At 36.9% G+C, this 13430-nt stretch overlaps 1 protein-coding gene across 3 annotated transcripts in view; it reads right to left on the reverse strand.

The window, feature by feature from the left end:
• Positions 1 to 218: 218 nt before the first annotated feature.
• The window catches only part of LOC124789396 (set1/Ash2 histone methyltransferase complex subunit ASH2-like), a 126769-nt gene continuing 113557 nt past the window's right edge, over positions 219 to 13430 (reverse strand). For all 3 annotated transcript variants that reach the window (XM_047256735.1, XM_047256744.1, XM_047256752.1), the window contains exon 11: positions 219 to 2551. In XM_047256735.1, the coding sequence (XP_047112691.1) occupies positions 2447 to 2551 (105 nt within the window). In that variant the 3' untranslated portion in view covers positions 219 to 2446. The remainder of the gene's footprint in view (positions 2552 to 13430) is intronic.

Raw genomic sequence — 13430 nt, forward strand, 5'->3', positions numbered from 1 at the left:
AGACATGATTTAAATGCCTGAGTAGTTAGTATTACTAATGACATATGCAGCCAATTACAAAATGCTGAGAAGTTGTAAAGTACAAAGAAGACAAAACCACAATAACACAACAAAAAGACAAAAAAGGGGCAGTAAAAAAGACAACAGAATGGAGTAGAATGCTTTGTTCAAAAGATACATTTTTATGTTACTTACATATTTTATTTCAATCCCTCTAGTGGCATAATTTTGTGTTTGGGTTGAACTTCTAGTTAGACAACATCACACAAAGAAGTATTTTGCTGTAATTGGAATAACATGTAGACACAGGTCCATCAAATTATGGCCTCAAATAAATACCTCACAGCAGTTCTTCTTGCAATCTTTTGCTACAAAACTTGATGCATAATGAATTGATCCAGATTCTTTCCAGTTCCTCATAATATATGGCCCAAGAAACAGAAGATTTTCATTAAAGCAAATGGGATGACAGATGACGTTCACTTCTTTGATTACCAACCATCATTCTTATTCTTGTTCTTTTTACAAATCAGGATACACTCAGCATTATAATTTAATTCCACAACTTGAAAATAGCAATAATGTTTTTGTTGTATGACTTGACAGTCCACTTGTTGCAAATGTAGAAATACTTGAAAAACACTAGTATCAATTAATCAAATATAGTAGTTTTTGATAATGCCCTATTCTACTATATCTTGGTAAACGTATTTTTGGGAATAAACCATAGGACAGTACTGCTTTTATGCTTTTCCTCATTTCAGGTGTCACTATCAGTTGACAGATTCTTAAGCTGACTGGTGAACAATATTGAGATCCACACTAAATTATCATAAATTTGGCTCCCACATATGTTAAGTCCTCAAAACAGGTTAACTATTTTTACTCTCCAAAGTAAATTTGGAGGCTTCCCTTTAGAGTAGCACTGTATTATTCTTCCATTAACTGAGATATGACACTCTCTCACTGTTCTCCTTATGGTATAACCTAGATACTTACTAAAAAGAGTTGTGCCCTTAATACATGACCCTGTCTTACAATCCTTGACACACTGAAACATTCTGATGAAACTTAAATACATATATACAGCTTTTTATCTACACTTAAAATTATGCTTTAGAAAAATACTATGATAATGAAACTTCCTGGCAGATTAAAACTGTGTGCCGGACTGCAATACCCTTTCTTCAAAGTGCTAGCCCTGCCAGGTATGCCAGGGAACTGTGTGAAGTTTGGGAAGTAAGAGATGAGAAACTGGTGTAAGTAAAACAGTGAGGGCAATTTGTGAGTCATGCTGGATAGGTCAGTAGGTAGAGCACTTGCCCGTGAAAGGCAAAGGTACCAGGTTTGAGTCCCAATCTGGCACACGGATTTGTCAGGAAGTTCCAAATTGGCACACACTTCTCTGCAGAGTGAATATTCATTCTAATGCGATAATATCCGAATCAAACTTTACAAAAAGTAAAATTCTATTTCACATCCATACAGGTCAAAATAATGTGGAGAAAGCAGTAAATTAAACAAAAAGCCAGAATAATATTTTCCATGTTTGTTCCTTCTTTCTTTTAATTAAGCACATTGTATGAAATATGTATGCTGCAACTACCTAGCTACAAGTGAATCCAACGTTGGAAAAAATAGAATTACATGGTGAAATGAACTCCTTTCTTAAGTATTCAACAGAAGTACATTTAATAGAATGGGTCCTCTCTCAACATCAACTTTACCAAAGACAGTAAAATCTTAGTACTGGCAGTGTATGCAGTAAGCTCACACTGCATATAAAATACACAGTCAAGAAGCTTGATCTGTAAGCTGTTCCAGAAGATTCTCAAAAGCTTTACACATTAAATTAAATCATTGATTACAGAAGGTATTCACAAGCTGTATTTTCAAATCTCTATACAAAAATACACTACCATCCGAAAATGGCTTACAATCATTTATTTACAATGATTATATTGGAGATAAATGCAATTTTTTCTGGAAATATATAAATTCCCATATTATATACATATATATATCTGTAAATAACCATTGTTTCACAGAATCAACAAATTTAAGGCACAACATTAAAGTACAGCAGCCCTCACAGCTATCACATTTTGTTCCAGGTTGTTCCTAATGTTAAAACGTACAGTCATTTTACAAAGTGAAATGCAGTGAGTCACTAACTTCATGCACTGGAATTAAAATGGTGCTTTACACTCTGATCAATGGACATGATGCTCCATTGACACCAGAACAGAAAAAATATAAATATCATCACAGAATATAGTTTCAAGTATCTTATGTATATAATTTTACTGACATAGTATTCACAGCAAAACTAACATCACAAATATATATCACTTTGGCAATCAGCAAAATTATATTTTACAACTTTGCCAAAAAAAGCTCTTGAAAGTATCATAAAGTTGACAACAACTCCAATAACATGTAGCAGTTACGATCCATAAATGTCAAGACGGAGTCGCCCCTCATTTTCCGTTAAGTACAGGATGTCTGCTAAAGCTTGTTCACAAATGGCTTCCTCTGCTTTCTCAGACATCTTCAAAAAGAAAGACAAAATTATCTATTAGTATTAAAAGAAATTATGTACAAAAACACAATGTTTAATGTCTTGGGAAATTGTACTGTTACTCAAAGAGAGAGGTAATGGAGAAAGAGATAGGGGGACAATGACATACTCCAAGAATTTTTTGACAATAATAGAAATAGCTTACATCAACATAATTCAACAAGTGAATTACTAATCAACTGTGTAATAGCTCTTTCTTTTCTGTATTTTTTTTATTCAGTATTGTCTGGACCTCTTTCTCCTTTTCTCAATTCTTCAGTATTGTCATTAATATACACACACATGTATTACACAAAGATAAACAAATTTGAATGTGGGCTTCAACAGCAAGAAACAAATTTGTATGTCTCACACCATGAAAATCAAATTGTAGCATTTGTACCTCATGAAATACCACTGCATGCCAATGTGAACAGTACTAAAACTTGGTATCATCAATTTCCTTTTCTTCTCGTACAGTAAGTCTCCCTTGATCCAGGTTTCTAGGCAACTGTTCTGAATTCTCCCAATTTCCTAAACCTTGCCAGTCCTTTTCCTTCATCCCTCTTCTTTGCTTTTTAACCTCTCTGCCAAAAGAAGAAGCTGCTAGTTCCAAAACATGCATATGTCTTTAACCTTTGTATATGTTTTCTTCTGCCACTGCTTGGTGAGTAGATTTTTTTTATCTATTGAATTACATTATATTAAAAAAAAGTTTGGAAGCTCCAGTACTGAAAGACTTTTAGAAGATACGAGTACTGCAGCTACCATTGTTGACGCCATCAGAAAGGTGCTGCTTAGAGAGTTACCAAGGAAGATTATAAGCCAACAATGGGAGATTCAAATAAAATTAAACATTAACATCCTCATGATAAATTGTGACAATGATGACTGAAATATGAGAGACTGACTGGAGCAAATTTAAAAATGAAAAGAACATAAAATGAGTGTATTTGACTCTTTGTATTATGGTTCACCACAGATCTAGGTATGATCACCTCATTGCCACGTAAGTTAAGAATATTAATTAACATCCATTCAACAGAAAAATTTTCTGAAAACCTTGCTACTAATCTTGTGTGGCTATTGTCATAGCAATGTCAAGTAATAATTAACCAACTCATCAAAAAGTACGACCATCAGAACACACATCAAGCAATTTCTGGCTCATGTGTATGTCAGGAAGCCATGGTAGCTTAATAGTGAATGAATATCACTGCAAGGTTTGCTTGTCAGTGTTAACTATTTACTAGCAATTTTAGTAACCATAAAAAGAGAAAAGGGAAACAAAGCTAATATTATAGTATTATATTCCATGAACACACTGCTTTATTGGAGGTACATGATTTCAATTTCACAAGGATTTCTTTTTAGAAGAACTTGATTGAGGCACATATCAAACATACTATTTGTTTTATTAAAAGCCGTCCAAAGCAGTATCCATGAAGATAAAAGAGAGACTAGTTAGTTACAGTAAATGTAGGACAAAAGTTGAATACAGTTAAAGATGAAGATACTAAAAGCATTTATGATGAGATAAAAGAAATTATATAGTTTGTTAAGGCTGATGAGAATTTAATTATCATGGGGATATGAAGTTCATGAGCAGGAAAGGGAAGGAAAAGGAAGAGAAGAGAATATAGTAGAAGGACTGAAAAGGGAAGCTGCTTTGTAGAATTTTAGACACAACACAATTCAGTCATTGCAAACACTTGGTTTAAGTACCATGAAAGAATGGTGTATAGGTGGAAGAGACTTAGAGACACCAGGAAGGTTTCAGACTGATCACATAGAGGAAAGACAGAGATCTGGAAACCACATTTCAAAATACAAAACATGTCCAGGGAAAAATGGGAATGTTGACCTTAATTTATTGATTATGAACTGCAGATAATGACTGAAGAAATTGCAAAAAGACATGAATTTAAAGAGATGGGATCTGGCTCAACTGGAAGAACCAGAGGATGTTGAGAGTTTAAAGCAGTCTTGAGAGGCAAGCACTAGGAAATGATTGACTGAAGTAGGGGAAATGAATACAATAGAAGACAAATGGGAAACTTTGAGAGCTGAAACAGTGAAAACAGTATTGGATCAAAAGGGGGAAAAAAAGTCTCAGAAGTGATTCTTGAATAACATATGAGATATTGAATTTTACTGATGAAAACAGAAAGTATAAATCAGAATGTAGAATGATAAATCTAGAATAGTTAGAAGAGAAATGCAAAGCTGTAGATGCATGCATGGCAATGGGAGAGACAGAGGATGCATTTAGGTAAATTATAGAAACCTTTGGAAAAAGCACATCAGTTGCATGAATATCAACAGCATAGATGGCAAGTCAGTACACTATGTAAAAATACGGGAAAGTCAAATGGTGGAATGAACTGATAAAAGAGCTATACGTTAGAAACATTAATATTATGGAAAGACAAGAGGAAGTGCATAGGGATGAGATGGGAGACATGATACCGTGAGGATGATCTGACAGAATATTGAAAAACCCAAGTGAACACAAGGCACCTGTCATAGATTACATTCCCTCAGAATTATTGATTGATTCTTTGGGAGGCTGTGCCATACCAAAAGTACTTCACCTGGTATGCAAGATATATGAGACAGGCAAAATATGTTCTTATTTCAAGAAGAATGTAGTAATTTTAATTCAATAGAAGTCAGGTAACTCCGCTATACCAGTCACAAGCCCGGGGCCTCGTCTTACAAGCATTGAGGAAGGAGGAGCGGAAGGAGTAACACCTCATAAAAAAACTGGGGTTCAGTTGGCCCAGCTGTTAGCACCCTGTAAGGGCCCCTGCTTAGGGTACAGGTGAAAACTGGTCAATGGCTTCCAAGGCAGATGAAGATGGTTGATACATTCTCAACGGCAAGGAAGGCGGAAGAACAACAAGAGGAATGTTGTTCTCCATAGCTTTGGAAGGCAACTAATCTAAGGGAGTAAACCTATTGGAGCTTACAACCTCGGTAGTAACATGATTAGGTCGTAACAATCCTAATCCACCCAACAGCATTTTCAACGAAAGCATGGAGGACAGACCTATGATTATAATTACCCCATGCAGTAGTCAATCCACCGTCGCCTTTGACAGCATTAGTGGGCCTTTGGATTCCGGGGAGCCCATACCAACATGTTACAAGGATGGGTTGGAGCATCCTGAAACCTTTAGAAACAAGATATGGCATAAATAATGCAACTACTTCGCCATGCTGGATGTCAACTCCTTGCTCAAGATGGGCAAGCTGAAGCATCTGACAGACACTCTGACACAACACAAGATTCCTATCACAGCGGCACAAGAGACCAGGTATACAGATGAACATGCCTTGTAATCTCAGGGTTATCGAATCTTCAAGGGCAAAGTGGGATGAAGGAAGATGAAGAACATCCCTCACTTGGGAACTGGATTCATTGTCAGTAACAAAATACTTGATTCAGTTATCAACTTCCATTCACCTAACAGTCGAGTGTCCCTATTAACATTTCGTTGCTCCAATAAGGTTTACACCATTGTGAATGTACATATACCTATTAACCAGGACAACAAGAGAAACCCTGAAGGCACAGAGCAATTTTGGGAAGAACTCGAGGACACTATCGGCAAGATTCCAGAGCGGAATACAGTCATATTACTGGGTGATTCTAACGCCCAGTTAAGGAAAGAGCAGCGGAAGTATAAATATATAGTGGGGAAATAGCCAGCTCACATGTGCACTAACAGAAATGGAGAACGACTTGTGAGACACTGTAAAGCATTTAACATAAGTAATGAAATCAATGGCCTTTAAGCATCTACCAAGAAAACAGAATACATGGACTTCACCCAATAAACTCCTAGGAGAGGTTCAAATAGATCATATGGCCATTTCAAGGATGTCCTGTAGAGAAGTCCCCTAGGAATACAAGAAAGTCTCAAACTCCCAATCTTACCAAGTTTGACTTTGAAAAACTGAAAACGTGCAATATGCTTACAGAGTGAATGCAAGCACTAGATCATGAATGCAAAAAATGGTTCAAATGGCTCTGAGCACTATGGGACTTAACTGCTGTGGTCATCAGTCCCCTAGAACTTAGAACTACTTAAACCTAACTAACCTAAGGACATCACACACATCCATGCCCGAGGCAGGATTCGAACCTGCGACCGTAGCGGTCACGCGGTTCCAGACTGAAGCGTCTTTAACCGCACGGCCACACCGGCCGGCGATCATGAATGCAACAAGTGGGACCAACTAAGGGACAAATTAGTAAAAGCCACAACAGAAGTCGCTCCACTAAAGAAGCAAAAGAAACATGAGTGCTGGACAAGAACCTGAGACCAAGTGATTGCAAAGAGACAAGCAGCTTGGCTAAGATGGAGCTCACAGAAGTCTGAAACAAATAAGATGAAGTTCATAGAACTGTGCTGGCTAACTGGCAAAATCATCAGGTAAGTTAAACGTCAGTACATTCAGGATCAATGACTCAATTAGATGAAGATTTCAAGAAGAATAATACTAGAAACTTTTACCAAACTTTCAAGAGAAACCTTAGAAGCTATGCCCCACCCAGCTTATACTTCAAAGAACCAGGTGGAAACATAGCCTATAATGACAAAGACAACTGCCGCATATTGGCCAAATATTTTGAGAATCTCATCAACTGTGAGTCCCCTAAAACCTCCTTTATCTATTAAGACAGTCCCACACAACCAAACTCTCACCCTCCAACAGAAGAAGAAGTGAAAAACATCATTCAGTCTTTGAAGAATAGCAAAGCACCAGGTGAAGATGCTATAGTTGCACAACTGTGGGAGCAGGCTGGAGACAAAGCAATCAACAAGTTGACCGAGATTCTACAGAACATTTGGGACACTGAGAAGTTACCAGATGACTGGACATCTGCTATGATCCATTGCTTACACAGGAAGGGTGATTTGACTGACATCAACAATTATAGAGGGATCTCATTGATACCAGTCACCTATAAAATATTACTTAAGACATTATTGAACAGAGCCAAACCCCAAATGGACCCAAAACTTGAAGATTATCACGGTGGTTTTAGAAAAGGACGTTCTTGTGCTGAACAGATCCTTAATTTGAAGTCAGTATTAAGTCAAATTAAACTAGCAAAATAAACAGTACATAGTTTCTTCATTGACTTCAATAAAGCATATGATTTAATCAACAGACATACTCTTATGAGAATTTTGCAGGAAACAGGCCTGGGCCAGAAAACCCACAGCCTTATCCTAAAGAACCCGAGTAACACTAGATCATGAGTAAAGTTTAGGGGAACACTTTCAGAAACCTTTGACATAAAGACAGGCGTTAGACAGGGAGATGGACTTTCACCTCTTCTCTTCAACTGTGCACTGAATAACATGATCAGAGAGTGGTGAAAAGAAATGGAAGTACAAAATATACTGAGCAATGTTTACCTGGGACGCAAATGAAAAGGACTAGTAGTAGAATGTTTAGCTTTCACAGAAGATCTGGCACTTATAGCAAGCTCAGTGTAAGTAGCAGCTCAATATGCTCAACCACCAGGCTGTCAAGGCAAGACTTCAATTGTCACTAGAAAAGACAAAATACCTCACCAACATCAATGATACTCCCACTGAACTACAGCTGAAACAAGGTCAAATTGAGAAAGGTAACAGATTCAGGTATCTAGGAGAATTGTTGGAACATCATCTATCAAAAGGAACAGTACTAACAACCCAGATTAATAAGTTACAATTAGCATATTGATTAACCAAGAACATCTATAATAAGAAATACCTATCTCACAATTGCAGACTAAAACACTACCAAACAGTTATCCACCCTGAAGCCCTATATGCCTCAGAATGCTTGAATCTGAACAGGAAAGGCTTGACAGATAAACTAGAGATTCAGGAGAGGAAGATCCTGAGAAAAATTCTGGAATCAGTCAAAACAGATGGTGAGTACAGAAGACAATCAAACCGGGAGCTATATATCATACCGAGAAAATCACAGGTGTAGCCAGGAAGAGACATCTCACTTTCTATGGACATATCACAAGGATGGACCAAACAAGACTAACCAAATGACCTCTCAACTACTGGAAGAGCTGGAAGACACCATGGCTGATAGAAGTCAAGAAAGACATCCAGGAACTGATCTTAACTGAAAGTGACATTAGAAACTGAGTACTTCTCAGAAGCATACTAAAAGAAAAGAGCTTTCAGGACAGATCACCCAGTAAAAAGACTGGCGCCCTTTGGACAAAGGAGAAAAAGGAGAAACATAGCCAGCTAATGTGGGATTACTGGGCAAACATCAAGTCCCTCTCCAAGCTGAAAAGTTGAATATCGTGGTCCTTAGCTGGCCCATTCGAAAAAAGAAGGAGAAGAACAAGAAGAAGAAGGCAGGTATGACTGTTACTAAACCACCAGTTTAATAAGTTGTGGTTGCAAAATAATAACATCAATTGTCCATAGAAAAACAGAAAGACTGGTATCTCAAGGAAGATTAGTTTGGGTTAGACAGAAATGTAGGAACACGTGAGGCAATAGTTGAAAAGGGAGTGATATAGGTTTGTAACCTATCCACCATTTTATTCAGTCTGTACATTGAGCAGGCAGTAAAAGTAACCAAACAGAAATTTGGAAAAAGTGTTGATGTTCGAGGAGAAGAAATAAAAGTTTAATGTTTGTTAATAACATTGTAATTCTTTCAGAGATGGCAAATGACCTGGAAGACTAGATGAGCAAATGTATAATGTTTAGAAAGATGAACCTCAATAAAAGCAAAACAAGGGAAATGAAATGTAGTCAAATGAAATCAGCTGATGTTGAAGGAATTAGAATAGGATATTATACACTAAAATCAGTGGACAAGTTTTGTCATTTGGACAGTAAAACAATTGATGATGGCCAAAACAGAGAGCATATAAAATGCAGGCTGGCAATAGAAGCAAATTGTTTCTGAAGTGTGCAGATTTGTAAATGTAATCACCACTCACAGATTAGGCGTGTTCTGAGTTGCTCACTGCTGCCTAGAAGGTGTACATGAAGCAGTTTATGATCATGGGACTTGTCATCAGTATGTCACCATCCCTTCAGCCGTTATTGCCAGCAGATGAATCTTGGTGGTGCCACTGCTTCTTTATTCAAACAGTTCCTCATTTGGTTTCACGAGTCTGATAGGTCCTGTTCCATGCCTAAGAACCTCAGAAAAATATGAGGAGGTACCAGGGCTCATACCTTCTACACCAAAGGCAGCAATGTTAAACATTTGGCTGTGGAGCAGGTAAACTTGTAAGGAACTGAAATAAGGAAGTGAAACAGGGAATCTAAATGGTGCAAACAAGAAGAGAATACAAGTCTCTGAAATGTAGTGCTACAGAAGACTGCTGAAGATACGACAGATTGATCAAATAACTAATGACGAAGTACCGAATCAAACTGGGAAGAAAGGAAATTTACAAGAGCAGTTGATTAAAAGAAGTGATAAACTGATACGACAAATCCTCAGGTGTAAAGAAGTATTCAGTTTCGTAATGGACGGAAGAGTTAGTGGTAAAAATAGCAGGAGTAGTACAAGTACAGCAATAATAGAAATTCCTGGATGGACTATTGGTAAAATAAGAGAATAGCAGCCACTCATCTGTTGCAGACTGAAGTGTGAGGTAGAGAGAAAAACAAGGTTTAGCTACAGTAAGCAGATTTAAGTGGAAGTATGTTGTGATAGTTATGCAGAGATGAAGATGCTTACAGATGATAGATTAGCACGGTGTGCTGCATCAAACCAGTCTTTGTAATGAAGACCACAGTGAAGACATTGTGAAATAGATTTTTTTTCTATTACAGGTTAAGATACAGAAGAAAGCCAGAGCACCAGCAATCATTACACTAGATTACATATCCACAGTATAGGTAAGAGATGACAGAGAAAATAATATATGAAGATATCTGAAGAAATAATATACTGCATGAATGAAACTGAGAATTTAACTGTCAGGGGATAAGGGTAATGAAAAGGAGGCTGAATTTCTTATGTGAGTTAATAAAGACTTTTAATTGTGCAAACATGGCATACAACCTAACAGGTTACAACAATATGGGTTGGGGAAAACCCAACAGTTAGTTTTACTGTTATTTATGTGGTAGGAGGCAGAAAATCACTTTGTATTTCACATGACAAAAATGAATTTTATAAGTTGGTACAGTAAAGGTAACCAAAGAAGTGTTTTTCAGGTTTTTGCTCTTAAATCACTTCTTTTCCTGACAAATACTAAAGCTTTTTTAAATATTGCAGTACCCAGAAAGAATTAGTAAAATTCAGTAAAAATTCAAACAATGTGTGGCACAGCACAATAAATAATTCAGACAGTGGAGGAACAGCATGCAGACTGCATGAGTAAATGAATTCCATCATCAGTGTATTTGGATGTGTCCCACAATGATGGCCATAACTGTGTTAGATCCTTTGATGGTGACTGCACTCAGGCAACATGCAACATTGAGTGGGATGCTGAGTGAATATCCAACACCATGAAGAATGGTTAAGAGCACCATTCTGTGTGCAGAATGTAGTATTGACTCCTGCAGCCACCATAGCTGATGCTTAGTGAATTTGTGCATTCCTCTAATATCAGTCAACTAAGTTTGGATTCTCTGATTCCAGCAAATGGGAGCTCCACATCAGGGCTGTTCAAGAAGTTGTTGGGCAAACAACTGTTCACGGTAGCTCAATTGCTAGAAAGTTGCATTTGCAGTAAAATGGGATAGTCAGACATAATTATGAAGTGCAGAGGAAATGCAAACACTGTGCTGTCTTCAGAGGAATGGCCATTTGTCAGGTGCAGCATAGCCTTAGATATGAGCACATAGAATTACAGGCAAGTGTTTAAAGTAGTGAGTAGTTCTTTTTAATAGATGAAAAGCATCATGATGGCTGGGAAAGTAACTTTAAAGTAAAGGTCAGACATACCAACATCAGTTTACAACATGTCAGTACAGGAGACCTAGATGTTTATGGGATACGATCATGTTTGAAATGTTTAATGTCCAAAAAATTTCAGTTTACAGTAACATTACAACACCTTCCACACAAAAGATTATGAACACTTAGAAGGCCAAGATTGACAAGCAATGATGCAAAAATTAAAGAAAGCACTGTTAAGCCATGGGATTGAAGCAATATTCATCATGTCAGAGCAGAGAAATAAAGGCCTAAACTATTTTCACGTTCAGACTGCAATAAGAGGTTCAAGATGATTCTCTCTTTGTAGAACAGACAGCTGGGAAATAGAAACACTGCTCATTCCTCCAAGCTGTCACCTTTAATGATAGGAGCAGAGTATTGAAATATGTTCATTGATCTTCTCAGCAAATCTGAGATTTATTTAAAGGATTTTGAGAAGTTAAATGAGAACTTCTGTTTTCAATTGATGTTACTTCTGTTTTCAATTGATGTTAATAATGTGGAAACTGAGATGCAGTTGGAATTTATAGACCTACACTATGACAAGCAGTGGTGCGACAAGTTTCATAACAAAATTAATCATGCAGACTTTTTTAAAAATGTTCCTCAACAAAAGTTTCCATGACTTTACAAGTTTGTGACTACAATTATGATGATGTTTGGACCTACATACATGTGTGAGCAACTTTTTTCCACAACGAAGAGAATGAAATGTACTCAGAGAACCTTACTAGCAAACATTACCATACTTAAAAATTTGTCTCTGAATTAGCAGTGCTCAGAAGGCAGTATCAGATATTGTGGCTTTTGTTAAAAGCAAAATCAGTAATATTCATTTATATCCTGTTACTTTATACTTAATGTCTGGATAAATGGTCACACAGTACCAGCTAATATCAATTTAAATTTTGTCCAAAAACAGTAGTCATTATAAAGTGGTATCAGTCATTAGAAAACCATGTTTTGTACTTAGCTATATGATATTTTTCGTTTCATCAGAATATTAAGAGATGTAAGTTTCACTTCACTGTAATTTCTCATCGATACTACAATCTCAGAAAATAAATGTGCCATGAAGCAAATTACTTAACTGTGAAGTAAATCTCAGTACAACATAAAGTTAGCAGCTGTAGAATTAGACTCGCTGACAACCATATCTCTTGAGAAGCTATCTTGTTCTGATTCCACATTCTCCTCCCCCTTCTCCACTATCAGTTGCTGGGAGCCTACCATTTGCTCACAGCTGAGGCACGAGCATGAACCAGCTCACATGAGCAGATCAGTGAACAGCCTGCTTCACATCATACTTAATTCTTAGAGCCAGGGATCATGAACAGTTTTATACTTTTAATCACTAGCGTATGGTCATGACAATAATCTGTGGTGGAAAGTTCATTTCAGTTACACATTGCAATCTTCTGAAAACAACTTCTGTGTATATCAATGACTTATCACTGAATGTACCAGAAAGCTCAAAGCTTTTTTATTTGCTGAAGATACAAGCACAATGCAACAAAATTGTAAAAACTGTCAAAGTGGCACAAAAGTTTGTCTTATTACAAGTTTCGAACCATCAATTAATATACACAAACTTCCATGCAACTTCAGTAGTATTTTACAATTTTGTTAAATCATTTCAAGTTGCTGCCATGTTGCCATCTAGCATGGTGGAAGTAAGTAAACAAGTATAGCACTTAGTGATTCAGGTAGGAAACTAAATAATGTGCATTTAGACCATATGTGTAGTTAATTTATGAATCTTGTGTCAGAAACCATTTAGTAAGCTATGAATTTTCACACTGATGTTCCAATTGAGTTAAACTCCTGCAAGGAACTCCCATATAGAAGAAAAGAGGTTTCCCAGAAGGAAGCCTTCACATGGGAGTGTTTGAAAGGAACAGCTGAATACATTCATGAACAC

The sequence above is a fragment of the Schistocerca piceifrons genome, chromosome 1, assembly GCF_021461385.2.
Source record: "Schistocerca piceifrons isolate TAMUIC-IGC-003096 chromosome 1, iqSchPice1.1, whole genome shotgun sequence".
NCBI classification, from domain to species: domain Eukaryota; kingdom Metazoa; phylum Arthropoda; class Insecta; order Orthoptera; family Acrididae; genus Schistocerca; species Schistocerca piceifrons.